The sequence below is a fragment of the Myxocyprinus asiaticus genome, chromosome 3 (genome assembly GCF_019703515.2).
Source record: "Myxocyprinus asiaticus isolate MX2 ecotype Aquarium Trade chromosome 3, UBuf_Myxa_2, whole genome shotgun sequence".
NCBI lineage: Eukaryota > Metazoa > Chordata > Actinopteri > Cypriniformes > Catostomidae > Myxocyprinus > Myxocyprinus asiaticus.
The window spans coordinates 37234254-37262231 of record NC_059346.1 but is presented as its reverse complement, the minus strand read 5'-3'; the positions used below and the strand labels follow the sequence as shown (position 1 = coordinate 37262231).

Here is a 27978-nt window from a genome sequence, read left to right as displayed (position 1 = left end):
GACTTGAGGCTGTAATCACTGCCAAAGGTGCTTCAACTAAGTACTGAGTTAAGGGTCTGAATATTTAAGTTTTTTAATTTTATTTGCAAAGTGATCAGAAATCTGGTTTTTGCTTTATCATTATGGGGTATGGAGTGTAGATTGATGTGAAAAAAATAAAGCGTTTTAGCATAAGGCTGCAACCTAAAATGAGAAAAAAATGAAGGGGTCTGAATACTTTCTTAATGCACTGTATTATTTTCTGCACAACTTATGAATTTAATATATGTGCCTTGCTTGGTATAGCTTTCAATAATACAAAATAAGACTGTCTACAAACAGTTTACTTTTAATCAGAACAACAGTATTTTATATTTTATTGTCCTACTTGCAAAATTGACAACACATGAATGACATGGAGACACAATTAAAGTAAAAGACCAGCATAAATCCACTTGGTGGACAGCTTCACTCACTCATCCTTAAGACATTAAATTAAATGCTGATATGAGTTCATGAAAACATTTTTTTTTTAAAGCATTCAAACAAAGAGCCTGTAAAATCCCTTTGTGGCAAATATTGTATTGAAAAAATTGAATGAGATGTCTGGTACTGACTGAGGGTCCAAAATGTGATGTGTTAGATTTGAACTGCACTTTTTTAAATAGATAACCCATTGATAGAACAGTCTATGCTCTGAGATAGAGAAGATGCCTCATGATGGGGTGGAGGCATACTGCTGAATTAACTGTGAGTAGCAGACGTCACACACGTGTTCAGGGTTGATGGAGGAAGGCAGAGGGAGTTCATTCACCAAGCAGTTCTCACAGAACATGCCACTGCAGTTCTTACATTGCCTCTGAAAAAGTAAAGAATGTACACTCACATGAGGTAAAGACTCAAAGTCATATCAGTAGCTTAGTTAGTTAGACTACCTCTTATTTTACATGGCGCTTTGGTACCTTGGGTGTGGTCAAGGAATCCTGGTTTTCACACATAGAGCAGATGGATGGGTCAATGTCTTTACCAAGAGACTGATCCTATCAAGTAAGAGTGACATTCATGAATATAAAAGATCCGAAAATATTATAAGGAATCTCTAAGATAAACACTACAAAGATAACTGACAGTGGAATGTAAAGTACCTGTTCATCTTCATGTGAAAGTGTCCTAAGAAAAGACAGTTTTAGTTTCCTTATAAATGACATTGCATAAGATAATGGATACAGTTTTATGTGAATCTGTTCAGCATTTATAAAGACTTACAAACTGGAACCAAGACTTGACTTTTCCTCCAGCGCAGTGCGTAATGTATCGTTTTCTTTTTTGACTATCTCTAATTCCTGTAAAAACGCAACAAAGACTGAATTAAACTCTCTATATTGACCAAGAAACACAAGAAATAAATTCTTAGATGAAAATGACAGTTCAAGTGAAATCAAAGTCTTACCTTTCTGATCTCCTCCACTTGCTGTTGCACATCTCTCTGTGGTGGCATTTTGCCAAACAGAGCATCAGAATTGTGGGCTCCATGATGCTCTCTCCATTTACTGAGTTCATGTTCCATAACTGATCTATTTGCACACCAAGAAAAGAGAATGGATTGTTGACATTAGAACACTTTAATGAGACCATGTGTTGGGTATATACGGTTTAAATAAATTTTAAGAGATTTTTAATTACATTATGGTAAATATGTTTCTATTTAATTTCAGGAATTTTTTTATCTAAGGTACAAGGGGGTTGAAGGTGTGGGTAAAGGGCACTGTACGCCTATGCAAGCGATTGAAATGTGTTCTTACATTACTGTGGCTGTAACAACCCTCAGTAATTTTTTCTTCATGAATAAAGTTTAACTCCTAAAGACATGAATTGTAATTTTGCAATATATGTAGGAAATCATGACCACTCACATTCAAATTAAGACTCCAGTCATATCACTAACCTAATAAAAGCTTTTTTAATCTACATGTAGAGGGTCCGCACATGGGGGCTGCCATGTTAGTGTCACATGACCAGCCAAATCCTACCTCAGTAACCGTCCTGTTATTTGATACTTTCACACATTGATTCAAATAATAACAGGGTTTGTACAAGGTGCTTGAAGTACTTGAATTTGGTTTTTTCAAATTTAAGTCCTGGTCTTGAATTACAGAAAATCGTAAAATACGGTGCTTAAATCAATTAATAAATGAAATGTATTTATTTATTTTCAGAAAAACACGAAGACAGACCACTAGACCACTGCTGAAGCATGCAGCGCATAGACGGCGCTGTCACGTGATATCTGTTACTTTAGGCAGCGCTGTTCATAATGGGCCAATCACAATCATTACTGGAGGATTTAAAAAATTATATTTTATAGATACTGCTGTGGCTTATTTAACAAGTATGAATTCTTGCAACTATCAGTTTTAATTAAAAATTACTCTCCAGAGTGAAAAATTAGATGAGATGTAAAATGTTCTGAGATTTGAATGCAGATCAATGGAGGATTCAGTTTTTTGAGGTGTCTAGCGCCCCCTTCTGTAAAGAAAGCTTTGTGTCTCACAAAATAGGTTATTTCTGACAACATTTGGGTCAATATTAAAATATGTTGACAAACATGTCCCTTGACTTTTTTAGTCATGAAAATGCTTTCAAATATCGATTTTTTTTTTAAAAGGTATCATTCTATAACCTAACCTTTAATGATATGAAATGGCTTGACTTTAGAAAATATATTTGAAATTGTCAATTGCCTGAAAAAAATCCTTGTCCCCTTCATCCTGTACACCACTTCTATGTATTTATTTTGTACTTATTTTTAATACAAGCATTAGTGGAAGGCTGAACAAGTGTACAAAAATCATAACAAAATGATTATTAATAATTTAAATAATTTAAAAAGATTGTTTGTCCCTTGATTTTATGGCACTGGTGTTATCAATGTTAATAATTGTTTTATGTTTTAACGTTTTTTTTTTTTTTTTTTGCTGTTTTTTTTAATACAAAAAGTTGTGGAAAATAATTTTTAAGGTCAGAGTTCAGAGGCTGCTTAAATATGCATATAGTGATTTTTCTCAGCATGTTAAAAAGTTATTAATTCACATTTTAACTAATATTTTCACACAAAAATATTTGGTGTTGTACCCCACTGAAACCTCAGAATGTGTTGCAACCCATTTAACCCTCATTAGTGTTAACTTGGTGTTAACTTGCTTCATTCGTGAAACAAAATTAAATAATAAAAGAAAGAACAGCCAAGTTGTCCTTTATGAATAAAAATGAATGTCAACGTGTTACAAAATGTTTACCCTCAGTGTTTATAGGCAAAAACTGAACTGAAAATTTCTATATTTTGTAAGTTGGAATTCAACATTTTTTGAGAATGACCCATTTGCGATTTCGGTCAGTTCCTCACATAAATCTCTTGTGTGACTTTAGAAAACATGGAACACAGCACATGAGTCATATGCTGTTTACGGACCCAGTTATTCACTTTTGTTGGAAAGCGAAGTGCGTTTTAAGGAGCACACTACAGTTGCACATCAATTTCTTTATGAATGAACCAAGAATTGTTACTGAGAATATGTAGTTAAAGATGCTCATTGAGATATGTTGTACTTGTAATAAGTGGTGTTTTATAAAAATAAATTAACTGAATGAATAAAATATTTTTATTTAAAATGAACAAATAAAGAATTAGTTTTAATGACATCGAGCATAGTCCTTGAAAACAAATAAAAATGTGCTTGAAAAGTCCTTGAAAGTCCTTGAATTTAACTTTGAAGCATCTGTAGGAGGTGAAGCCACCGGAAGTGTTCGAGCGGCCATCTTGGTATGCCCAAACTGCCATAGAGCATCAATGACTGACAGGAGAAAACACCCCCGTTCTCCGACCTGCGGATAGGACAGTTGCATTTCGCCCTCTAGTGACAATCATGTTTAATGTTGAATTAGCTTGTTATTGATAATATTTGTTACGAGGGAGAAGATATACGCGGATCGTGATGTCAGAGCATTCACCTGCCTCAGCCTAACAGTGCAGCACAACAATCACCAAAGGAAGCGGCAAAACTGTCCACAAGTTGTAATGCAAGTAGGAAAGGCTGTAATATCTGCTTGTTTAGGGTGACAATACGTCCTTACCCCCGAAAGGGACTTTAAAATAGTCAGACCGGAATTTCTAAATCGCCTTAAATGCCTGGGATTTGCTTGTTTTCATACTGAAGTGCTCTCTGTAGTCATACATGGATACATGTCATAAATGTGTTATTTTGCCATTTAAACCTAGCGTATCAGTTTAATTTTAACCAGCTTTGCTTTGCGTGTCTCCCTCTCTGCGCGCCCACTGCACGTGTAGAGGGAGAGAGAGAGAGCACTCTTATTCAGTTGACCGTGAGAAAGACACTTTTTGATAAAAACAAAACAAGTAACTCTGAACAAACACTTCGATGATCACAATAAATAAATCTGAACATGTCTGTTTGTATCTTACCTAAGTTTCAGTGAACTTGTTACATTCAGCTTATCTGTTCGCTGATGAAGTTTGTTAGAGGCGATACTGTTTGATATAGATACACATAACTCGCTCGGGCTTTCAAGAAACTGGAAATCCAACAGGTCCCAGACGTGCTCAATGGGACTGAGATCCAGGCTCTTTGCTGGCCATGGCAGAACACTGACATTCCTGTCTTGCAGGAAATCATGCACAGAATGAGCAGTATGGCTGGTGGCATTGTCATGCTGGAGGGTCATGTCAGGATGAGCCTGCAGGAAGGGTACCACATGAGGGAGGAGGATGTCTTCCCTGTAACGCACAACGTTAAGATTGCCTGCAATGACAACAAGCTCAGTCCGATGATGCTGTGACACACCGCCCCAGACCACGACAGACCCTCCACCTCGATCCTGCTCCAGAGTACAGACCTAGGTGTAACGTTCATTCCTTCAACGATTAACGTGAGTCCGACCATCACCCCTGGTAAGACAAAACCGCGACTCGTCAGTGAAGAGCACTTTTTGCCAGTCCTGTCTGGTCCGGCGAAGGTGGGTTTGTGCCCATAGGCGACACTGTTGCCGGTGATGTCTGGTAAGGACCTGCCTTACAACAGGCCTACAAGCCCTCAGTCCAGCCTCTCTCAGCCTATTGCGGACAGTCTGAGCACTAATGGAGGGATTGTGTGTTCCTGGTGTAACTCGGGCAGTTGTTGTTGTTGCCATCCTGTACCTGTCCCGCAGGTGTGATATTCGGATGTACCCATCCTGTGCAGGTGTTGTTACACATGGTCTGCCACTGCAAGGACGATCAGCTGTCCTTCCTGTCTCCCTGTAGCGCTGTCTTAGGCGTCTCACAGTACAGACATTGCAGTTTATTGCCCTGGCCACATCTGCAGTCCTCATGCCTCCATGCAGCATGCCTAAGGCACGTTCACGCAGATGAGCAGGGACCCTGGGCATCTTTCTTTTGGTGTTTTTCCAGAGTCAGTAGAAAGGTCTCTTTAGTGTCCTAAGTTTTTAAAACTGTGACCTTAATTGCCTACCGTCTGTAAGCTGTTAGTGTCTTAACAACCGTTCTACAGGTGCATGTTCATTAATTGTTTATGGTTCATTGAACAAGCGTGGAAAACATTGTTTAAACCCTTTACAATAAAGATCTGTAAAGTTATTTGTATTTTTACAAAATTATCTTTAAAATACAGTGTCCTGAAAAAGGGACGTTTCTTTTTTTTGCTGAGTTATATATATAGTGGGTCTGACACATTTTGGAATGCATCGATGCACAAAATCATGCTTGCGTAGCACCTGTGTTAACGTACTTGCAAAGAGTATGTTTTAGCCTTCAGACTAGAGGTGCGGCGGAGTGCCTTTAAACCATAGTCGAGACTATATTCCAGCCTGGTCTCATGAAAATTACCTGACCATTAACTTTTTTGCAAAACGAAATTACATGCCTTATTACACATTTGGCTGCAGTTTCACATTAAAATATCCAGCGGGGCGCATAAGTGAGTGAAATAGTGTAGTAATCAGACAAGGTTTTTAAGGTGAATATTAGATAGAGGTTTTAATGGGTAAAATGTACCTCCTAACCAAGAACTTTAACCAAAACCTAACCAATAGTGATGTAAAATTATATGAGAGGTAGACACAAAACTGACATCCTTACCCTTAACCAATGCCTAAACCTAACCGAGAGTGTCCAAAAACAAAATGAGAAATGAAAAGCAAATTTTCTGAAACAACCACGTCATCTTATGTCGCTTCTATGACACTCTCGTCTCGTGTCAGTTTGTGTGATTGAGGGGTCAGGAACCGCAATCTACCAAGTCCAACTCTCTATGAGGTGAACTACCGTGGAAGCAAATCATTCTGGATTAAGTGTGTAAATGTAGGTAAGTTTGTAAAATTTATCATTTCTCAAATGATGTGTTAAAGTGTTTCGATATGATAACTTAGCAGTGTGTGAGTAATAGTGCAAAAAACAAGTGTTTATAAAGTCATAATCAGCCTTTGTAGTCCTGATTTGTGTGAAAGTGAATATCTAGTTTTCATTTCACTAGGAAACTGCGACAGAACTTAGAGTTCGGCACGTAAAAGTTTGCAAAAATTTTGTTATAGTAACGTACATTCTTCGAGACTAGGATGCTATATTCACAGTATAGCATGGCCTTGAGTGCCTTACTTTTATAAAATAGAATATAAGGGACACAAATATTCATTAAAACTTTATCAATTCATTAAATACCATCCTTCCGCTAGAAAATGTTGTCCCTTATATAAAAAACAATAGAACGTGAACGTGTTCTAAATGAGTACATTCTACTGATATTCACAGTAGCAGGTGTAGGTGAACAGGTGTTTTCGCGTCATCCGCTGTTATTATTTCATGTTTTTTTTTTTAGCACAGCTGGAATATTGTATTGAGCATTCAGGTCCAGAGCTATCTACTTCATAAACTGTATTATATCATAATATCATACTGGCATTATAGTAACAATATTAAGGAAAATGTCAGTACCTCTGCTTACGTAACTGCTCCACCTCTTGCTGCAGACTCTCAATCTTGTCCCCAAACTCCTGCTTGAAGAGCCGATTGGCCTCGTCCGCCAGGTCCCATTCTCGCTCCGCCTTCTTACATCTGAAGTTGGGCCACATTAACTTAATGAGGTGAAATGAAAACTAAAAGCCATGGGAATGGAAGATGAATTAAATAATAAAAGCATAATAAAGAACTGAGAGAGGAACTTAAGAAAACTAGAGAAGACAGGATGATGCAAACGGCTAGAAACTGCAAACATTAAAGAAGGCAAAGTAGTCTGACAAGTGTCTGATTTGTTTTTTATTATGCTATGTTTGTTCTACAGTTAACATCTATATTATGTCTATATACAATTCGGCCCATTCACAATTTAGATGATTTCATCGTCCAGACTTTTGTAAAATCTGTAAAGCTTGGTGTCAAATTCATTTCACAAACATTTTTCCAAAGCTTTGACATTTGGCATCAAGTTCCACTGCATCCAATTCAGGGTTTAATTGAGTTTTCATTAAGCTGTAGAATAATTTAGGCACGCAATTTTTCACTCAACATCATTTCTAACCAAACAAGCTAACAAAACCTCCTGAATATGCTTTCACAAGTCATACTGTTTGTTTAGCTTGGGCATCCATCCAAGCACTCAACATCATGGAATTTAAAGGGAAATTCACCCAAAAATTTTAATTCTGTCATCTTTTACTCACTCTCATATTATTCCAAACCCATATGACTGACTGACTTCTTGTGCATTTGTGTTTGTGTTCTACAGAAGAATTAAATTCATATGGTTTTGGAACAACATGGTGAGTAAATAATTTCAGATTTTTCATTTTTGGGTGAACTTTCCTTTGTGGAAACAAGTTGGTCAAATATTTAGGTCCAAAATTTTTATTTCTAACATGGTTAAAGAGAGATAACAAATTAACCTAATAATATGGTGTTGCATTCATTCAAATATAAAACGATTGTACGTTTTTGTTAGGAATGTATCCCCGTGCTGTACTGAACTGGTTTATATTTTTTTCTAAAGCACCAGCTTTGAGCAAAATTCTGCTTTTTTTTTTTTTCAGTATTGAGAAGTAGAGATATAATAGAGATGCACTGCCATCACTTAAAATGTACCTATCTGACACAAAGCAATCTAAGATGGTCACCACTTGATTTGGGCAACGGCCAGTTCTATGATTAGCCAAAACAGCTGCATTTTACTTCTGCTAAAACACACACAGGGAGACTAGAGAATATTAGAGACAGCAGTACTGAATCAGGAGTGCAATATTGAGAGATGATGCTGGGGGAACACAGAAGCAAAATCCGTAGTTTTCAGTCTATAAGACAAAATTACGGCAACTGATCTGAAACCCAGCAGTAAAATAAATACCCTAGTAATCTATGTTATGCAAAATCAAACTGAAGATCAGATTTTTTTTATTTAGGCATTTTTGGAAAATATCTGGTGTTTGCGATCATTTTATTGCGGCCTCTGAAGGAGTTTTCCAGCATTTGTGTTTAAGCTTCGTGCCTGTTTAGCCATGTCTTTCTCACTGATCAGGGAACATGAGTAGAAACAGAAGAAATTGAGCATGGGAGAAATGTCAAATGAAGAGGCAATAGCAAAGAAATGTTAAGACAAAGACAGATGACAGACAAGCAGGAAAGAAGTTATTGAAGGAACAGATTGTTGCCAACTTGTAGGAGGCAGCAACGTTTCTTAGAGCTGATACAGGAAAGAGTGGACTAGTCTTTCAAGCACACAGATTTGTGGTCTATGCACAGTGGGGTTCAAATGTGAGTCCATGTGTGAAAATGCGAATATTTGCATGAGTTTTTATTTTTCATTACAAATGTTATCAGCATAACAATTTGATTGAAATGTTGAACTCAGAATTTCTTAGTATTTGGTACAGTATGTCCCCTCTCTTTTACATTAATGACAGCATGCACTTGAGCTGTTTGTGCAAATCCCAGCATGATCTGAGAATGTTTCAAAGAGTATCTTGTGTGCCTCAATAGAAGCAATGAAATATGCTTCTTAACATGGTCAATGTTGCAAATTTGCTTACCTGATTAAAGACCTAAAAAAACAAAAACTAAAAAAGTGCAGGACCTTAAATAATTCTTACATTTTCCCCCCACTATTTTATGCTATTGCGTTTCTTTTTAAACAAACACTTCTTTTCCATCATGATGTTTTAAATTTTTCAAAATTCTGAAACTTTGTTTATTTCCAGGTTTAAAATATATTTTGAATCCCACAGTATCAACGTGGACTTTTGAACCCCATGATGTATGTGATTTTCCCATGATCATTCTTAATTACTGAGCAGAGAAAATCTGCCCATTCTGAACAGTCCTGTTCCTTGGACATGCATGTAATATTAATCGTCACAATGTATAAAACGCTGAGTTCATCATAAACTGAAAGGAATGCATGCTTTAGGTTTTTAGTATTTGTGTCATATGTGATTGCTGTTTAGATCTGTAAGACGTTCTCACCTGCCCTCCAGTTGTTTAATAATGCTCGCCATCTGGTTTGATTTCTCCTCCAAGCGGCAGATGATGTCACTCTTCTGTTTTGCACTGACCTCTGAGCTCTACAGGACAGACACACAAAAACAGGCACCAATAACACGCTGTTCAAAAATAAAGGAAGTTTTGTATATTAGATAAATGTTGTACTACCATAGTTTTAACATTCTTCATCTGAATAGCAACTGTGTACCTTTGATTTGCATATCAATAAAGTCTTGATATACTTGAAATCTTATACCTGTGACTTGACAGAAAGCTCATGGTTGATTGTGCGCAGGTCATCTAACTGCCGTCTCAGTTCCACCAGAGCATCATGTTTTTCACAAATGTCTTTCTCCAGCATCTTCATGGATAACTCCATCTCCTGCTTCATCCCTATCTGTACCTCCAGCTCCTTCTCTACATCCTACACAAACCCACACACTCAGTATCTTAAAAAGAATAGTTTACCCAAAAATTCAATCATCATTTACACACCTTCATATTCTTTCAAACCTGTATGACTTTCTTCCATGGAACACAAAAGGAGATGTTAGGCAGAATATTTGACTTAGTCACCATTCATCCATTGCATCTTTTTTCCATACAATGGAGGTACATGGTGATTGAGGCCATCAGTCCCTAACATTCTGCCTAACATCTCCTTTTGAGATCCACTTGTCATGTAGGTTTTGGAACAGCATGAAGGTAATTAAATAATGATGTTGGGTAGACTATCCATTTGAGGTTTGTCAGAAGTCAGAACTTTGACTTGATCGTTTGAACATTCAACAGCAGGGAATTTGAAATAGATGTGAGAATGACAATTGCATACACACAGTCATTAATACTCGACTCACCAGCCTGAGCTGAGTCTCCTCTTTGAGCTGTTTGCGAGTTTCTCCAAGAACTTGACCATTTGCAGTACCATCTCCCCTTGAGGCCTTCAAGAGGAATGCAGGTCAATTATCAGACCACATACTGTAGTGCACCACAACCAAATGAATGTTATGACTACACTCTTACTAGGGAAATCTGTTTGTGTTTACAGTTTAAGGAAGGCTTGTGGTTTTAAATAAGGATTGAGGAGCATGTAGTAAATCATTACTGTGCAAGTGAATAATGTTTGTTTGTTTGAGATTTAACACCACGCCAGCTTCCATGGATGATTTCATGGTGAAAAACAAGTTAAAATGCAATAAAAGGTATAGTGATTAAAAACCTATATAAAGTTAAGATCTACTTTTGTTAAAAACTCTAAATTTGACTCAGGACTGACTTTGTTAAAAATATTTTGTGCAAGTGAATAATTACTGTGGGTTGAAAACAAATGCAGTTCACCTTGCGACTGGACTCCACAAAGTAAGTGCTTTCCTCCTTCACTCTCTCCAGTTCCTCCTGTAGAGTGATGATCCTGTTGTTTGCGACGGCAAGCTAAATAATGAGAAAATGTACACAATTAGCTGAAGGAAGTGCTATAGTTAGTACTAACATCGGTAAAACTTTACAACAAGGTTCCATTCGTAAACATTAGTTAAATGCATTAGGTACAGTTGAAGTCAGAAATTTACATACACCTTAGCAAAATACATTTAAACTCAGTTTTTCACAATTCCTGACATTTAATCGTAGAAAACATTCCCTGTCTTAGGTCAGTTAGGATCATTACTTTATTTTAAGAATGTGAAATGTCAGAATAATAGTAGAGAGAATTATTTATTTCAGCTTTTATTTCTTTCATCGCATTCCCAGTGGGTCAGAAGTTTACATACACTTTGTTATTATTTGGTAGCATTGCCTTTAAATTGTTTAACTTGGGTCAAACATTTGGGGTAGCCTTCCACAAGCTTCTCACAATAAGTTGCTGGAATTTTGGCCCATTCCTCCAGACAGAACTGGTGTAACTGGTTTTTAGGCCTCCTTGCTCGCACATGCCTTTTCAGTTCTGCCCACAAATTTTCTAACGGATTGAGGTCAGGGCTTTGTGATGACCACTCCAATACCTTGACTTTGTTGCCCTTAAGCCATTTTGCCACAACTTTGGAGGTATGCTTGGGGTCATTGTCCATTTGGAAGACCCATTTGCGACTTAGCTTTAACTTCCTGTCTGATGTCTTGAGATTTTGCTTCAATATATCCACATAATTTTCCTTTTTCATGATGCCATCTATTTTGTGAAGTGCACCAGTCCCTCCTGCAGCAAAGCACCCCCACAACAGGATGCTGCCACCCCCATGCTTCACGGTTGGGATGGTGTTCTTCGGCTTGCAAGCCTCACCCTTTTTCCTCCAAACATAACGATGGGCATTATGGTAAAAAAAAGTTACATTTTTGTTTCATCAGACCAGAGGAAATTTCTCCAAAAAGTAAGATCTTTGTCCCCATGTGCACTTGCAAACTGTAGTCTGTCTTTTTTACGGTGGTTTTGGAGCATTGGCTTCTCCCTGGCTGAGCAGCCTTTCAGGTTATGTCGATATAGGACTCGTTGTATTGTGGATATAGATACTTGTCTACCGGTTTCCTCCAGCATCTTCACAAGGTCCTTTGCTGTTGTTCTGAGATTGATTTGCACTTTTCGCACCAAACTACATTCATCTCTAGGAGACAGAATGCGTCTCCTTCCTGAGTAGTACGATGGCTGTGTGGTCCCATGGTGTGTATACTTGTGTACTGTTATTTGTACAGATGAACGTGGTACCTTCAGGCATTTGGAAAATCAAAAAAAAAAAAAAAGGTCTTGGCTGATTTCTTTTGATTTGCATATGATGTCAAGCAAAGAAGCACTGAGTTTGAAGATAGGCCTTAAAATACATCCACTGGTATACCTCCAATTCAGTACACCTCCTATCAGAAGCTAATTGGCTAATTGTCTAAAGGCTTGACATCATTTTCTGGAATTTTCCAAGCTGCTTAAAGGCAGTTAACTTAGTGTATGTAAACCTCTGACCCACTGGAATTGTGATATAGTCAATTAAAAGTGAAACAATCTGTCTGCAAACAATTGTTGGAAAAATTACTCACGTCATGCACAAAGTAGATGTCCTAAACGACTTGCCAAAACTATAGTTTGCTAATATTAAATCTGTGGAGTTGTTAAAAAAATAAGTTTTAATGACTTCAACCTAAGTGTATGTAAACTTCTGACTTCAACTGTATTATGAACAAACAATGAACAATATATTTTTACAGCATTTATTAATCTTAGTTAATGTTACTAAATCAAAAATACAATTGTTCATTGTTAGTTCAGAGTGCATTAACTAATGTTAACTAATAAAAAATTTTATTTTAAAAATATATTAGTATATGTTGTACCTAGGGTTGTCCCGATACAATTTTCTTTTAGTACGAGTAACTATACCTGATGAATGATTCATTTTCGGTATTCGTCGAGCCCGATACCTTTTTTTTTTTTTTTTTTCTGAATTCCATATCAATAGTTTATTACAATTCTATCATGAAAATGGTTTTTAAATAAATTAATTCATTAAAACTTTAAATCAAATGAAAATATAACAATTAATTTTCAACATAATATTGCATTATTTTTATCTGATGAAGTGCTTTTATACAGAACCTCACTGCACAATCCAAAACACAATGGAGTTATTTTTGTCAAATAATTTGCTGCATCACAAATGTGAGATATTTCTTAAATATAATAAAATTACTATTGATTTATTTTTATTAGTAGTAGTAGTACTACAATGAATATTACATAACTACACAGTAGTGATCTATTTCTGTCATACTTTTTCCATTTAAATTGAGCTTTTATTTTGAAGTGTTTGTGTTTCTGTGTTGCTATGACGGTAGCTTCTCAATCTGGAAAAGCCAGTCGCTACGTGACTCAAAGTGATTATTAAACCACAAAGGCTGCTGTTTAATTAAATAAAATATGTAGTCTGTATGTGCCTTGTGCTACAAAGTGAATTAGCACTCTGCCTGCTGTCATCTGCTACAAACAGAGTGCGATGCTCATGATGGTATTTTCCGTGTATGAGCCAAGGAGCTATCAAGGGATGAACACTTTGTGTCTTTGTCATCACAACACTGGCTCCACACATTCACAAACACTCATATTTAAAGTGCTGCACATGCAAACTATATTTTTAACTCAGGGCTGGGTATTGATACAGATTTTATATTTCATATATTAATTTTTGTTACATTTATTTTTTAATTGCATAATTTGTACTATTCACACGTATTTACATTGATTTGTTGAACACGTGCTAAAACCGGTACTGTCTCTTTAACAAAAAACTGCATTTCTGTTAAGAGTGCCTTTAAATGTGCACATGTTAACGACAGAGGACCCGAACAGCTTTCTCATTTATGCCATGCATGATTAGAATTAAACGTTTATTTTTGGTTATTTTTGATCAACAGCTGACCGTAGAGGGCCGAAAGGGTATTAAAAGAGACATTATTCAGTGGATTGCATGGATGTCGTTTTTGGACACGCATTATGCTGAGTAACTTTTACTCACAACACGCAGTGAAAGGATCTCGCTGCTGAATATTCCACCACTATACTTCACAAACACTGGTGTAAAATGTAAACATTTACCAGCCAGTTGCCAAGTTTATACTTTTTAGTCGCATATCACAAAATTTGATTACAAAAAAAAAAAAAAAAAAAAAAAAAAAAAGATTGATCTTGGGATTTAAGAATCTATATAGAGATCGTTCAAATGTAGATCGCAATGCATCGGAAAATCAATATTTTTTACCCACCCCTACTCATTAAATCGCAGCCTTTGCGGTTTAATAATCACACTGGCATAACGTGATTTAAATTTGTGCGCTGAATGTTTATGGAACGACATTCATACATCAGATGGTATCGGTTTTTGGTATCGGAGTATTTTTACAAGCACAAGTACATGAGCGCAGTATCGGACCCAATTCCGATAACAGTATTGGTATCTGGACGTCCTTAGTTGTAACTAACATTAACCAAGATTAATAAATGCTGTAAAAATATTGTTCATTGTTAGTTCATGTTTACTAATGTTGTTAACTAATGTTAACAAATGGAACCTTAAGTGCTACCCTAGCATCTATTCATTTTTTTCATTATTCAGTAGGGCTGGGCAATACATCGAATACCCACAATATAATCACAATGATTTTGCTGAGGATGTACAATTCAACAATATCGCGGTGAATTTAATGAGACTTATTTTGCCATTAAGTTTCAAAGAGTGCATCAGTAGACTAATTCCACGATCCTTCAGGGCTGTATAATTAATCAAAATAACATCAAAATGGAGATATGATAATATGTGATTAGTTAGCTGCCAAAGGCTGCGATTAAAGACAGATAAACATGGTCTGTGTGCGCTTCAGCATGAACCAGTGCTGTGTCGAAGTCTGTGCATGCGCGGGGGCACGTGTTTTTAGCGCAGTTCACCTGTATTGTGAAGTACTGCCAGTTCAATACTCGCACAATTCCGAACATTAGTAACCACTATTAAGTTATTATACAAATCTACAAAAGCGGAACAGTAAAGGAGAGTTTGACAGTGGTTCACAAGAAGCGAAACTCATAACTGTCAAACAAACATCTCATTTTCTGTTTCATAATAAAAGCTCCTGGTGAAGGTGAAATAAACACGACTGCACGCAGTGTCAAAATAAAAACCGTAGTTTAGGGTGAAGTAAATAGGACAGAAATATATTAATTTATCTTTAACAAATCTTATCCTGAAAATAATAATAATCCAGCATTATATTATAATAATAAACTTGACTGGGTTCCACAGTAATAATTTAGTACTATGCAATATTCATCTGGTTTCCAAAACAATAGGCTAAGTGAAGTAGTTTTTGCACACCTTGTTCATTCACAAAGAAAAATGTTTTAGTACAAATATATGAAGGTAAATAAGATTTTAATTAAGCTTCCATATATGAGTGTATGTTAAAGAGAAGTAGAAATGTGTAAATCAATGAAAATTATTACATTTTACTCTCCCTTGTGTTAATTTATTAAACTGTGGGAAACACGCCTTCATTTTTAAATAGACTTTTATTTAATACCTTTGAAATATTAATTCTACATGGCTACAATGGCTGTTTAGATGAAATGATGGTTCCTCTGATTTAGAAAAAAAAATGATAATTATGCTATTTTAGAGCAAAGACATAATTATCAATGTATATATTGAATATTGTCAATTTGCTGATATATTGAGATATAAATTCTGAAGCCATATCGCCCAGCCCTATTATACAGTGTGCATGAAGTTAATCTAGCTCTGTTAAATCAAGTCACTTTTTTATTATGGTCTCGTATGTCTTCAGTAATACATGAATTTAAAATGATTACCCACCTCCTCTGTAAGTTTTGTGTTGGACTTTTCCATTGCGTCCACTTTGGCTTGCAGGTTATTCACTGACGCACTGAAAGGGGAATTCAGAGTGACAATGTAAGATTAGTAATGCTTTCCTAATCAGCAGCTAGACAAAAATCCAAGCCCATGTGTTTAGGGTTGATGTTGGGTGACATGACTGCACCTTAAATGTCTGTTTAGTTCCTCAACATAATTTTTTTGGTCGAGAATAGCTGTGATCTGTCCATCACTGCAAACACAGAACAGCTTTAGAGGAAGTCTGGAGCTTTTTGTACATCTTGTTAAAAACCTGCCAGACTGCAACATATTTCTTAATACCAATTGTGGAAGTCAAATAAGATCTTACCCCTCTGTACTTTTGCTGCTGTGGGCTCCGTCTTTCAGGTACATGGAAAAATCTATAACTCCAACCTAAAAAGATAGCAGTGGACAACTTATTTCCCCTTTAATACCAATGAATTCACCTTCTGGCCAGTAATCTTTGTCGGACAAACATCCAAAGGACAAATATAATAATACAAAATGCAACAACAATGGTTTTACTTCAGGACCCAGATTACATTTAACATAAAATGGCAACCCAACACATTCCAAAAATGGTTTATAACATCCTTAAAGGAATCATGACATAAGCAATCAAGTTTTCCTTGATCTTTTGACATATAAGAGGTTAAGAACTTAAAACTTCCTCTTCACTGCAAAAAGAGTATTTTTTTTAAACCAAGCTCCCAAAACGACTCATTCTCTACTTCCTTTACATTGTGATGTCACACTGAGGTAGACAGTTGCATCTAACCGCCTCCACAACAACACATCAATGCGTACTTTAGCTTCAATCACTTTCGTAGCCCGCCCAGTAGCTGTGAGCAGTGAGATGGCAAGGAGAGAGCCAGTCAGTCAAGAGCAGAAAGCCAATAATAACAGTGGGCATTTACTCTCAAGTCTTAAAGGAGAAGCAGCACCAAGGGTCAGAATGAGGGTGGAAAATGATCATGTTTTACAAATATATTCGTTTTGTATAAAAAAAAAAACAAATTTAAAAAAAAAAAAGACTTTACTGATATTATAAATGAATCTCAAGGAACACATTCATGTCATGACCCCTTTAAAATGAACTATGTGCCATATATAGTTAATTAAATGTTTTTTTTGTTTTGTTTTTTTGCATTGAGTATTTGTCCTGCTGTCTGGAACCCTATCAGAACAGACTTGCGACCCATCAGTTGAGAACCACTGCTTTATTCCATCATTTGTGGTCCTCCATTGCCTTAATGTACAGTAAAAAATAACTTAGTTACCTGTGAGTCTAAATCTTCTCCTTTCATACACAAGTTAGCATCAATGACATTGAGCCCGACCAACAGCCCAGCAATCACTGCTCCTTCCTCCTCCATCATTAGAGCATTGGGCTCATAGAATTCACTGAGGAATACAACAGCAGCAACATAAGGAACAACACCACAATTGTGGCTTTAATATCACATTTATAAGTCACATGCATGTAATTAATTTTGAACTAACAATCAACAGGCGGTGGACCAATAGCAGGAAGTGTACCTGAGCAGGTCTTTTCTGTTGATGATGGTCTTCATGTAGTCTGAGAGCTTCTTCTGCATCAAGGCCAGGCGAAGCCATGCTCTGCCTCTTCCTAATGGGGTTCTGAGAAAAAGGACAACTTCAGAATCATACATGAAAAAAAATGTTTTGGTTGAGGGTGTTTTCTTACTTTAGCCCAGGAAGGTCTTTGACACTGGCTGTGATCTCACCGGCCTCTGGAGTCAACTTTTCAACCAGCTCCAAAGGACCCCAGAAAGACTTGTTTTGACCAAGGAATGTCTTCTTACCTTAAAAACAGGAGACATTTAAAAGGAACTGAATTTAGGCTGAGACTTGGTAAAGATTCGGTTTCATCATACATTAAGTGTACAAACCACTGTGTAGTTTCAAAAGAACCGTATTTACAGGAATAACAAGTGGCATGCAGGTCTACACAACATAAAGCACTATAAACTTAGTAATTAGGAAAAAGATGTGCTCATAAGATCATGCCATTATTGTGTTATTAAAGTAAAGAACACAAATTTGGACAAGATGTTCCCATCTGAGGACAGTGCAGTTTGAATTGGGAATTGTGCTTACTTTTAAGTCCGTGTTTCAGGCAGTGCTCCATGACGACAAAGAACTGCTGCAGTGGGGCATAGTCTGAGTCCAGTGTGCGGCCCAGGTTTAGTGCAGACTCAATCAAGCCCTTAATGCTCAGCTTGGCCATATTCATCAGGTTCAGCCTCTCGATGGCAATGGGATCCTTAGGATCTGTAATTCAACAAATTGGGGATTCATTTAAAATGATATATGACACAGTTCTCTAACTGTGACTCATAGACATCCAACTTATTATTTAACAGCAGTTGGACTTGGGAGTTTCTCAGATACTTCATCTTCATAGGAACTTTACACTGACTCTGGCTACATGCTTTCCTCTATACCTGGCATTACACAAAATCAAAGCAGGGTTCTGGTTGATAAAATATGAATGCATTCAATTCATAACAAATAAATAATATCAAGCACACACAGTATATGGTCACAGATTTCATCCCTACTGAAACTTCATTTCAAAGAATAGAGAGATTCATATTGAAGGAAGGTGATTTAGTCTTCTTAAGCGATCAAATCTATTGTGGGTGAGAACAGACCAAAATATAACTGCTTTTTTAATATAAATCTTGACTTCTGCAGTCTCTCCTTGGTGATCATGTATTCAAGCTAGATTACACTTCCTAGCGCCATCTAGCGCTCTGAGCATGCGTGGAGCGCTAGAAAGTTTAATTCAGCTTGAAATCATGATCGTGCCTAAACACTGCAATGGCAAGATTTATAGTAAAAATTGAGTTATATTTAAGTTTGTATGGGCAAACAGACATATCTCCATTAAAATATCTTTGTGTTCCACGAAACAAAAAAATATGAGTTTGAGACGACATAAGTGTGATTAAATAATGAGAGAATAATCATGTTTGGGTGAACTATTCCTTTAACATCTGCTTCTTGACAGATGATGCTTTTGATTGTGGTTGTTTTCAGAATTACAAATCTCCTACTCAAACACTCCAACCTCACAATAAATCAGTTACATAAAGTAAATGGAGTTTTATGTTTCTGTTCACAAGCCTCACCCTGCCTAATCCAAAACACACCCACACTAATGCAATCAATGCTGCATCATCATGATTCTTAATCCATGTCAGCTGTAATAGCGGTGACCATTTGAGAGAGTGCCAGGAATGACAAAGGCTGCTGTAGAGTATAAAAACAATATTTAACATTGCTTAGGTCAACTAAAAAGGAGTTTGACTCAATGCTAAATTGAGCCTATCATCTCAGTGCATTTACAGAGCACAAAAACATCTCATTACTATTCAGGCAGTGAGAAAGGAGAAATAATCCAGGAGGAGGCAGATCATTTTTCACAGCGCATTGACTGTGAAAATGAAAAATTATGGCAAGAAAAAGGCTTTAAGTGTTTAAGTGCTGTCACTTCAACCAAAGTTTATTTTAAATGGCCATACAAAAATAATGGATTGCCAATGCAACCACAAAATGGAGAGTTTAAAAGGACATCTTTAAAACTTGCTATAAAGCTTCGAGTCACTAAATAAAATGTGGCTGTGAAGGTGCAAAGGTTGAGAACTGCTGTATTATGGCTAAATACGCAAAACCAGAAAGTCAAAACTAACAAACCAGAAAGTTTGCCTCCGTAAAGACAGAGATTTTTTTAGCATTATATAAGAAAAAGGTACAAGTCCCTAAAATCATATAGGCTATGTCTAATGTTAATCTAAGTCTTGCAAGTGGATACATGTGAAAAAATACAAATTAATGGCATGAAATGCTGGTCATACCATGCAGTAAAAAGCCAAATCAGCCGGAGAATGAGGTGGGGCAATGAGACAGCCAAGACACAAGGAAAAAAATAAAAACAGGCCAGACAAGTGCAAACCAACCAAATTGGTAGCCAGATATTTTGCTAGTTACAAAGAGAACTAGCAAAATCGCCATTGAAAGACATTGCCAAGAAACATCAAAACAAAAGAGAGGAAGATACATATCAAAAACATTGCAGAAGAGACAGGTAAAAAAATAATAATAATAATTAAAAAAAAAAATCAGCAAAGGAGGTAAAGCTTTGGAAGCTGTGGTGCTATGTGTTGTTCAAGGGAGGCTGCTGTTCAGTAAAGACAGGGCTGCACGGCCACACCTGCTGTGGTTTTAGGATGGTGCCCGGGACGGGGATGAGGTGGACTATGGAGAGTGATGCCACCATACGCACCTTTAAACTCATCAAGCATTTGCATTTGCTCCACCAATTCTGTGAAATCCTCCCATGAGTCTTTGCAAAAGGCAATGGAAAACAGAAAAAAAGCAGAAAAGGATTGGGTCATGCACATCATGGGAGTAAACCAAAGCAACAACAAGAGGGATTACACAACCTGTTTTAGGATATTTTGGTGTAACAAGCATTAAGTTGTACTTAATTGTCTTTCTTTCTGATTGTTATACATTAGGAGGAAAACGATTTAATACAGTCAACAGGAATGCATATTTTGTTAACCATACCTCCTAAACCAAACCCCAAGCCTAAACCTAACCAATTACTCTGAACCATGCTCACCATTGTTTGTGAACGAGTTTACTTCCTGGTTTCCAAGGGACCAGAACCTGTGTCTCTAAGGTTGCTGTATCACATAGGACCATATGGAAAGGTGATTGCATCTGAATGAATGCAAAAATGTCTGACAGGGATTGGCGCATGTCAGTAAATCTGCAGAACAGAGTCAATTTCAGGGTACATGAACAATTGTAAGCAACATTTTGATTTCCATTGCGATCATGTTGTTTGCAGGTGCATGAGTGCAATGAAAAAGGGGGTGGTGCCGCTACATGTCTCTGACTAACAGTATAAGATTGTTGATGGTCATTAACAGCTGCTATTCCAATGTGTCAGCAATCCTGGATCAAAATTTTTTGGAAAATGATACATACAGTATCATCTCAGACTACACTAGACAAAGTAGTATCTCAAACAATGGTCTATTTGTTCAGCAAGACTGCATTTAAAATTATCTAAACCAAACTGTCTGACAATGCCTCAAGAAAGAACTTAATATTTATTGAAACCCCTTGAATAATAATATCCTAACCATTGTTGAACATATTCATTCACTCATTACGTGCTACTTAGCTCTAAGGTTTACTACTGTATGTGGCTTGGCTGTGGGTAAAAGATAAAAAAAAACATAAATGATACTTAATGAGGCAGAGCAGACCGAATACATTACAAAATACATCTACATACAGTGGAACAGACCAGGCCATCATATACCAGTACAATGTTGAAACAAGGTAAAAACCTAACTATTGCTAATTGTCGTAAAATGTCTCCAAGGGGATATATCACAAAATAATAATATTTAATAATAACATTAATGCTTCGAATTTTGGTCACCAACTTTAAGTCAGGCATAAAATTTGATAGTGACAAACAAAAAGAGCAATGCAGGAGTGATGCAGCTTCTGGAAATATTTCATCACCTTAAAAAAAGACAAATGCAGGAAGCAAAACATGTAATTTTTATCAAGCACTTCTATTGTTTGAAAATGTCTTTGTTAAGACATATTAACACAAACCTGTAAACAGATAAATGTTATCAGAAACTTTGGTCTATTCCTGGTCTTGGTAATGCCCATTTCCTGCTCTGCCAGTGCATTAGCCTAATGTAATAGTTGCTGTTAGTCTTCTGTATGGCTGCTGGTCACACCTCATAACAGCCAATTGATCACAAATATTTAAGCCATTTAATTGTGTGGGAATCTCAGGCCAGTCTCCAGGGCAACAGTATTTTTTCCATATGACTGTGTTCCCCGATGTGCTATTCTTACAACTGGCACAGTAAACCCTGTCTCTTTAGTAACCCACTGGATTAGTAGAACATACTAGTCTGTACAGCCTATTATGAACCCTGAGCCCAACACTATTCTACAGAACAATTGACCCTTCGCTTAGCCAAAGCATTTCTGATCAATCCTATCTAAGCAATTGTTGCCGTCTGCCATTTTTCTGACAAGCGCTTGCTTTTTCCCCCCAATGAAAGTCTACGAGAGTAATGTCTGTTTGAGTAGTTTTATGCCAAATTTTCTAGAAATGATCAAAAAAAACAAAAACAAATAAACTTGGTTGCTGGGGCACTTGTAATAGTGATGTGAGGTACTTAGGGAGGATACACATTTTTCATTCTTTCTTTTTTTTTTTTATCTTTAAATAAATCTCGAGAAGAGCATGCTATGGATTAAACGGTGTCAGCCCTCATTCCCAAATTAACAGGTATAACATCAGCAAGATGCCTACATTTACTCCAATATAATTTAAAACTAGTAACTTTAATACATTAACTCATTTATGTATTGAATCAGGTCTTAGTAAAGGCAATCGTAAATAAATAGATCACAACATCATAGTGAGTGTGTTTTGAGATGTTATGAGCAGTTCTGTTCTCTCACACTAATGTTATCAGGTGTGTAATCACCATTAAATGACGCTTTTCACTTTTCAAGTGACTGTGATAACTGTTTGGCTCGATTCTAATTCACAGTCTCCACAGATTTTAATCAAATTGCTGTGTAATTTAACAATTTCTTTTACAAAAAACATCAGATAAATATGCTTTAAAATGTCACTATTTATTCCAGCCCACATAAAAGTAATTTTAATTCAGTTTATGAGGGGGAGAAGCTTATTTATTTAATTTATTCATTTAGCAGACGCTTTTATCCAAAGCGACTTACAAAATGAGGCAGGATACAACATAAGCGATTCATCTTAAGGAGACAGTAACATGAAAAGTGCTGCACTACAAAGTTTCAATTGAAACCAACACAGATTCGATTGCAAAAAATAATTAATATATATATATTATTAATATTATTGAGAGTGTAGGGTTAAGTGCTCAAGGTAAAGTTGTGTCTTTTTTTTAAGCTTAGCGACGTAACAATTAATTGCCTTCTTTTTTCTTTACAAAAGTGAATAAATAAAAACCAAAAGAAAACAAATTTCCAAAATGCCTTTTATTGTATTCAGAGCCAAAAATGAAAAACCTAGGACTATTAGCATAGATCAAGCTACATTATGAAGTCATATACAGTATTTGTTACAGTTATTTTAAATTGTATTCAAAACACTGCCTTCCAATCAATGATACTAACAATTTGAAATACTAACAGATAGAGTTGGTCAAAACTGATCTATTTCTATGGGCATTTCAGTGAAAGGGATTTTCCATACTGCATGGTGCATATGGTTAATTTGTTAAATGTTTCAATAATGTATGTAAGGCATGGTTCTTTGTAAAGTTTCTTTGGAACAATATGTATTGAGCAAAGTGCTACACACACACACACACACACAAAAAAAAAAAAAAAAATGGTAACTGAAAACTAGTGGGACATCACATGAGCTGCCTCTTTCAAAACAAGCAATAGGTGGAAAAAACAAACAAACAAACAAAAAACCATGCACACAATTGTGCTCCATAAAAAAAAAAAAAATTCCAGACAGGCCTGCAAGAATGCTGGGACCATGATGGAGGAAGGCTGGGCAAGCACCGCCCAGTACGATAAGAGGCCTAGCGATGCTGTGCGCACCTACCTTCATGAGCAGGCTCGGGATCCGGCGTGAGCGAGATGTCGTTCAGCTCGCGCAGGCACAGCCATTCCCCATCCACCGACACGCGAAAGTTGCATAGGTAGATGGTCTCTCTGGCAGCCTGCGTGATCTTGTCTGTTGTGGGGGTGGGGGCATCACTCTGGGGCGTCAGATCAGACATGGTGACTCAGCTGATAGCTGCGATGACAACAACACTTCCAACGGCAGCCCTCAGCGAAGAGTCAGGCGCAGTGTGAAACACCAACAAAGAAATGAAATAATAATAACACAAAAATCCAGTCCAACTGAGTCTACTCTGGTACAAATGAGGCAGGAAAAAGGAAAACAAAGAAGGAAGCAAGAAAGAGAGCAGTCCACAGCAAACCTGACAGAAGGGAAGTTATTCTTCTTTTGCTGAATAGCCTTGTCCTCTGAATGAGCAACGACAGCTAAAAATCCACTGTGTGAATAAAGGCTCGCCTGCTCTCTGGTCTGGCTCTGCACAGCCAGAGGACTGAGATGCTGCGTGAGATTCAGTGGAGCTACAATCAGAGATGTCTCTTTCTCTCTCACTCTCTCCCTCCCTCACAGCCCTTGCTTGCAATCATTGGATTGGTTGCACACACTGCAAGAGGGAGGGTGTTGACCAAGATGGCTGCCATGATGCTGAGGAGGATTGTGGGAGTCACGTGAGCAGATGGTGTGAGGGGAGGGGGCACGGCTCCCGAGAGGCCTGTCAGATGTGGTGGAGGGGTGGGGGGGCTGTTTAAATGATCCAATTGGACTGTTGTCAATGATCCACATGCTGCACAGCAGAAGAGTGGAGGTCCTACTGGTCGAGACTTGATTCAGATAATTGCTGATAAAGCTGCTGTTTACTGGTCAAAGTGTTTATGAAGAATCATGCAAGATGAATCAACGTGTGCACAGTTTAAATTATTCAAAAATATTTAATGAAACTAGTAAAAAACTTTCTTTGTCTAAAATGTGAAAAATATGAAAAAGCAGACCTTTTTTCAAAGCCCTTGAAAAGAGAAGAAAATAATATTCAAAGTCATGTTGGATTCATTATTCAAACCTCATCAACGGGGGGGGGGGGTCTAAAATCTGTTATTGAAAAACCTTTATTGACTGGCCAATAATCTGAAATGGGGGGAGGGGGCATCCTCTTCAATGTCTATGGTAGTTGCGGCTGTGCTCATAAATAATTTACATCCTCAAAAGAAAGGAAAAAACACTCTAGCACAAAATAAAGTTAATTAATAGCGCATTTTGTGAAACAACACCATGGCATGACTATAAAGCACACACAATGAGCCTTATTTATGCGACATGAGCAGAACAAAATTCTGTGTAAATCATTCATGAATCCATTCTTCCGATTTCGATGGGACAATTTATACAAGAATAGTTTCACTAACGATTTACACAAAAATGTGTTCTGCTTGTGGTTCATGAATAAGGCCCTGATATACTCATGAAGTTCTTTTTCATTCTTTGTTCAGGGGTAAAAAGAAGTTCGAAACAGCCGAGCAACGGTATACTGTTTGTGAACATTAAGACGCCGACCACACTGCTGTGGGAGGCATTTAGAGGAGAATTTAAATATGAGGACGCTCAAGATACTAATGTGACATTCAAATGTGTTATCAATTACTTCATGCCTCATTCTAAGAGTAGAATTAACATGGTCAATAAAGTTGTTTTAACCACTAAATGATGATTTAAAGTAATACATACGGTATGAAGTAAAAAAAAGAAAAATGTCTTGTTTACATTCTGAGTTCATGGAGCTATTGAGCTAACACTCTTTTATATGTGGCCATAATATGAGCCGATTACACTCTGTTATTGTAATTTATGGTGATACTGATACTACCTCAAAGATGGGTGTTAATGGGCAAAATATAGACAAGATAATGATGATAGGCACATGAGTGAATGGGCACTTGAGAGTATTTGAGTAGATTTGATTCCTTTTGTAGACCAATTAAACAAACACAAAAATTAATATGACATGGTCTTTTGAAAATGTCTCTAAGCTAATGATTGTACAGATGAAGGTAAATTTGCACCAGTTCGCTAAAAACAGCACAACGGTGTGTTCATGTTGACTGATCTTGACTGACTGAACAACGTAAACAGAAAAAGCTGTCGGCCTCAAGTTAGGTGGAGCTCCAGGTCACACCTACTGATGACGTGGACCAAAGGCAGTAAGAACTTGTTTAGCAACCAGTAAGAAGTTTTCCTAAAAGTTCACCCCTGTGCGAGCTGTTATGAACTACAGAAACAAACTCAAAAACACCTTCTTTTATGCCAGATTTTGCTTTAGATGACGTCACACCCGTTCGTTCTTTGATTTGTATGAAGTACACCGGGGCAGGGCCTTTGAGGCCCAATGTCTCAAACAGCCAACCAGAGGCCCCGCTAGACTATTATTTTTTTTTTTTTTTTACTGGGGTACCTGCCCTAATATACTTCTGCTGTGTCCCAGTAAGATTTTACTCGTGAATCCTTGTCTGACGAGGGAGTTCACCATATACTGACCTAAGAAGCATTTTCCCTGGCATTTCAGCAATCATGTCTGTCTTTTTTGTCTGTTGTTCAGAATCAGAACAAGCATTGCCTGATTCGCAGAAGAATCACTCTTTTGAGTCGGTTCTTTTTAACGAATCTGTAAAACGCCTTAGCAAAACGGTCTGAATCAGTTTGCAATTCAGTCTCAATAATTTGGTCACAGCTCACTCAAGCAATGAATAGTTTGGTGTGTTTCTTACTACCAATGTCACCGTATTGAACGCATTGGTGCTGAGTTGGGGTGGGGGGTATTCTCCCTAGGGAACATGCCCATGGACTCCATTAAAATAATCAGGGCACACCTTTTTTTTTTACTTCATGGGAACCTGCTCCCCAGTCCTGACAAAAGGCTTGAAATGCCACTGTGACCAACCCACTAAACTAGGCAGCTAAAGACATATTATCCTGCAAAGCAGTTCTTCGTGAGATATTTAATAACAGTAATAAACGCACTGTAATCTGTGTCAGACAGTATTTTGTGGCATCACTGGGGTGTTGGAACCGGATGTCAAGGTAAGTAGAGCACTTGGTTTTGAGACACAGCCACAGTGTGTTTTATGACATGCTCACTCACCACACACAAGCCCAGGACGAAAATATTTCATCATGAACATGACCTTGGCCGTGGATTAAGCGATTATTTGAGTTTGTATGATTTAGGGTTGCATATATGTGTTGTTTACCGTTAAACCGGAAGTGATACATTTACAGCCACAAACTGCAAACTCAAATATACGCCGCAGTGTCTGTCATTTTGCAATGTTGTTGACATTGAAGCATAAGGAGCGTAAGAGTGCTGGACAGTTCAAGCGTATCAAATACTGCTCGATGTCAAGGTGAAACAAACACCACCACGTCATTATATATATATATATATATATATATAAACATAAACTGGTGTACTTACTTCTTGTTTTGTTAGTCTTCTCAATCTGGAATTCATATCGCACCGGTGCAGGAAGAGACGATGAGCCTTGCTTTGTAAACTGTATACTTGAGTTATAAGTTAGCGCCTCCTTGAAGTAAATGACCGAAGCCGGAGAAAGCGACTCTTCCGGACTATTGGCTACATGTCCACCACTTTCCTGAATGTGGGGTTTGAGGAACTCATTAGATGAAACTAAAGTTGGCGAAACTTCAGTGCTCTGGTGCTCGGATGCTCCTGAGCTCTTATCCGCCATCTTCAGTTCAAATTCATGTGACTGCTCTGCGTCAACACAACTCTCGGATGATGATCATTTTAACATTTATCTCTCGTGTGCGACATTTTCATGTGTTCCCAGCAAGTAATGCTACCCAACAGCCTGTAGCCTGTGTTGTTGCTATATCCCTGGTCGAAAAATGAAAGAAATAAAGTATATGATTCAAAAGCAGGTCATATAGTGTGACGTAGACTTACAGCTGGGTGAGCGGATTTAAAGGAGCAGAAGCTTGGACCGTTGTTCACAGTCATTGTCCTGAATACAGTGGGAGGGCAAACGGAGACACGGTATAAAGGAAGAACTAATAAATAATATATTGTTTGTCATATCACACAATTGTAAAGCTGTCTCATTGGTACGATATTAAAACATTAACAGTACAGTGTAAAAAAATAAAAAATAAAAATAATAATAATTTCTACCATTTTTTTTTCTTTTCTTTTTTTTTTTTACATTCCAGCAGTACATTCTAGTTTAAATACCGGGATGAGTTCACACCAATTTATATATTAACTTTGGTTCATTGTTATAAACATGAAGTTGGTCCAATGCACCACAAGAGGGCTCCCTCACCAGTATTTTTATTATTTCCTGTCAGATGTTTTTTAAAGGGATAGATCACCC

At 37.1% G+C, this 27978-nt stretch overlaps 1 protein-coding gene across 7 annotated transcripts; it reads right to left on the bottom strand.

The window, feature by feature from the left end:
* Nucleotides 1-312: 312 nt before the first annotated feature.
* Nucleotides 313-27622, bottom strand: LOC127423921 (protein RUFY3-like). Of its 7 annotated transcripts, XM_051668634.1 has the most exons (20): nucleotides 27060-27159; nucleotides 23579-24599; nucleotides 20207-20266; nucleotides 18016-18189; nucleotides 17603-17720; nucleotides 17434-17535; nucleotides 17175-17298; nucleotides 16223-16287; nucleotides 16040-16105; nucleotides 15856-15925; nucleotides 10856-10948; nucleotides 10375-10458; nucleotides 9774-9941; nucleotides 9500-9597; nucleotides 6983-7102; nucleotides 1430-1553; nucleotides 1246-1322; nucleotides 1125-1149; nucleotides 942-1019; nucleotides 313-838 (listed from the first exon to the last, which is right to left on the bottom strand). In XM_051668634.1, the coding sequence occupies exons 2-20, from the start codon at nucleotides 23754-23756 to the stop codon at nucleotides 695-697; spliced, it is 1968 nt and encodes a 655-aa protein (XP_051524594.1). In that variant the 5' UTR covers nucleotides 23757-24599; nucleotides 27060-27159; the 3' UTR covers nucleotides 313-694. The 7 variants fall into 7 exon arrangements, with proteins under 7 accessions (XP_051524594.1, XP_051524576.1, XP_051524586.1 ...); XM_051668616.1 differs by lacking the exon at nucleotides 23579-24599 and having other exon boundaries at nucleotides 27060-27604; XM_051668643.1 differs by lacking the exon at nucleotides 23579-24599 and having other exon boundaries at nucleotides 697-838; nucleotides 915-1019; nucleotides 27060-27613.
* Between the last annotated feature and the right edge of the window lie 356 nt (nucleotides 27623-27978).

Coding starts and splice junctions, on each gene's coding strand:
- LOC127423921 (XM_051668616.1), bottom strand. CDS start 27,333: ATGGCGGATAAGAGCTCAGGAGCATCCGAGCACCAGAGCACTGAAGTT. Junction 10,949..15,855: donor ACACAAAACTTACAGAGGAG/GTGGGTAATCAT, acceptor CTCATTATTTAG/CTTGCCGTCGCAAACAACAG. Junction 839..941: donor ATTCCTTGACCACACCCAAG/GTACCAAAGCGC, acceptor TTACTTTTTCAG/AGGCAATGTAAGAACTGCAG.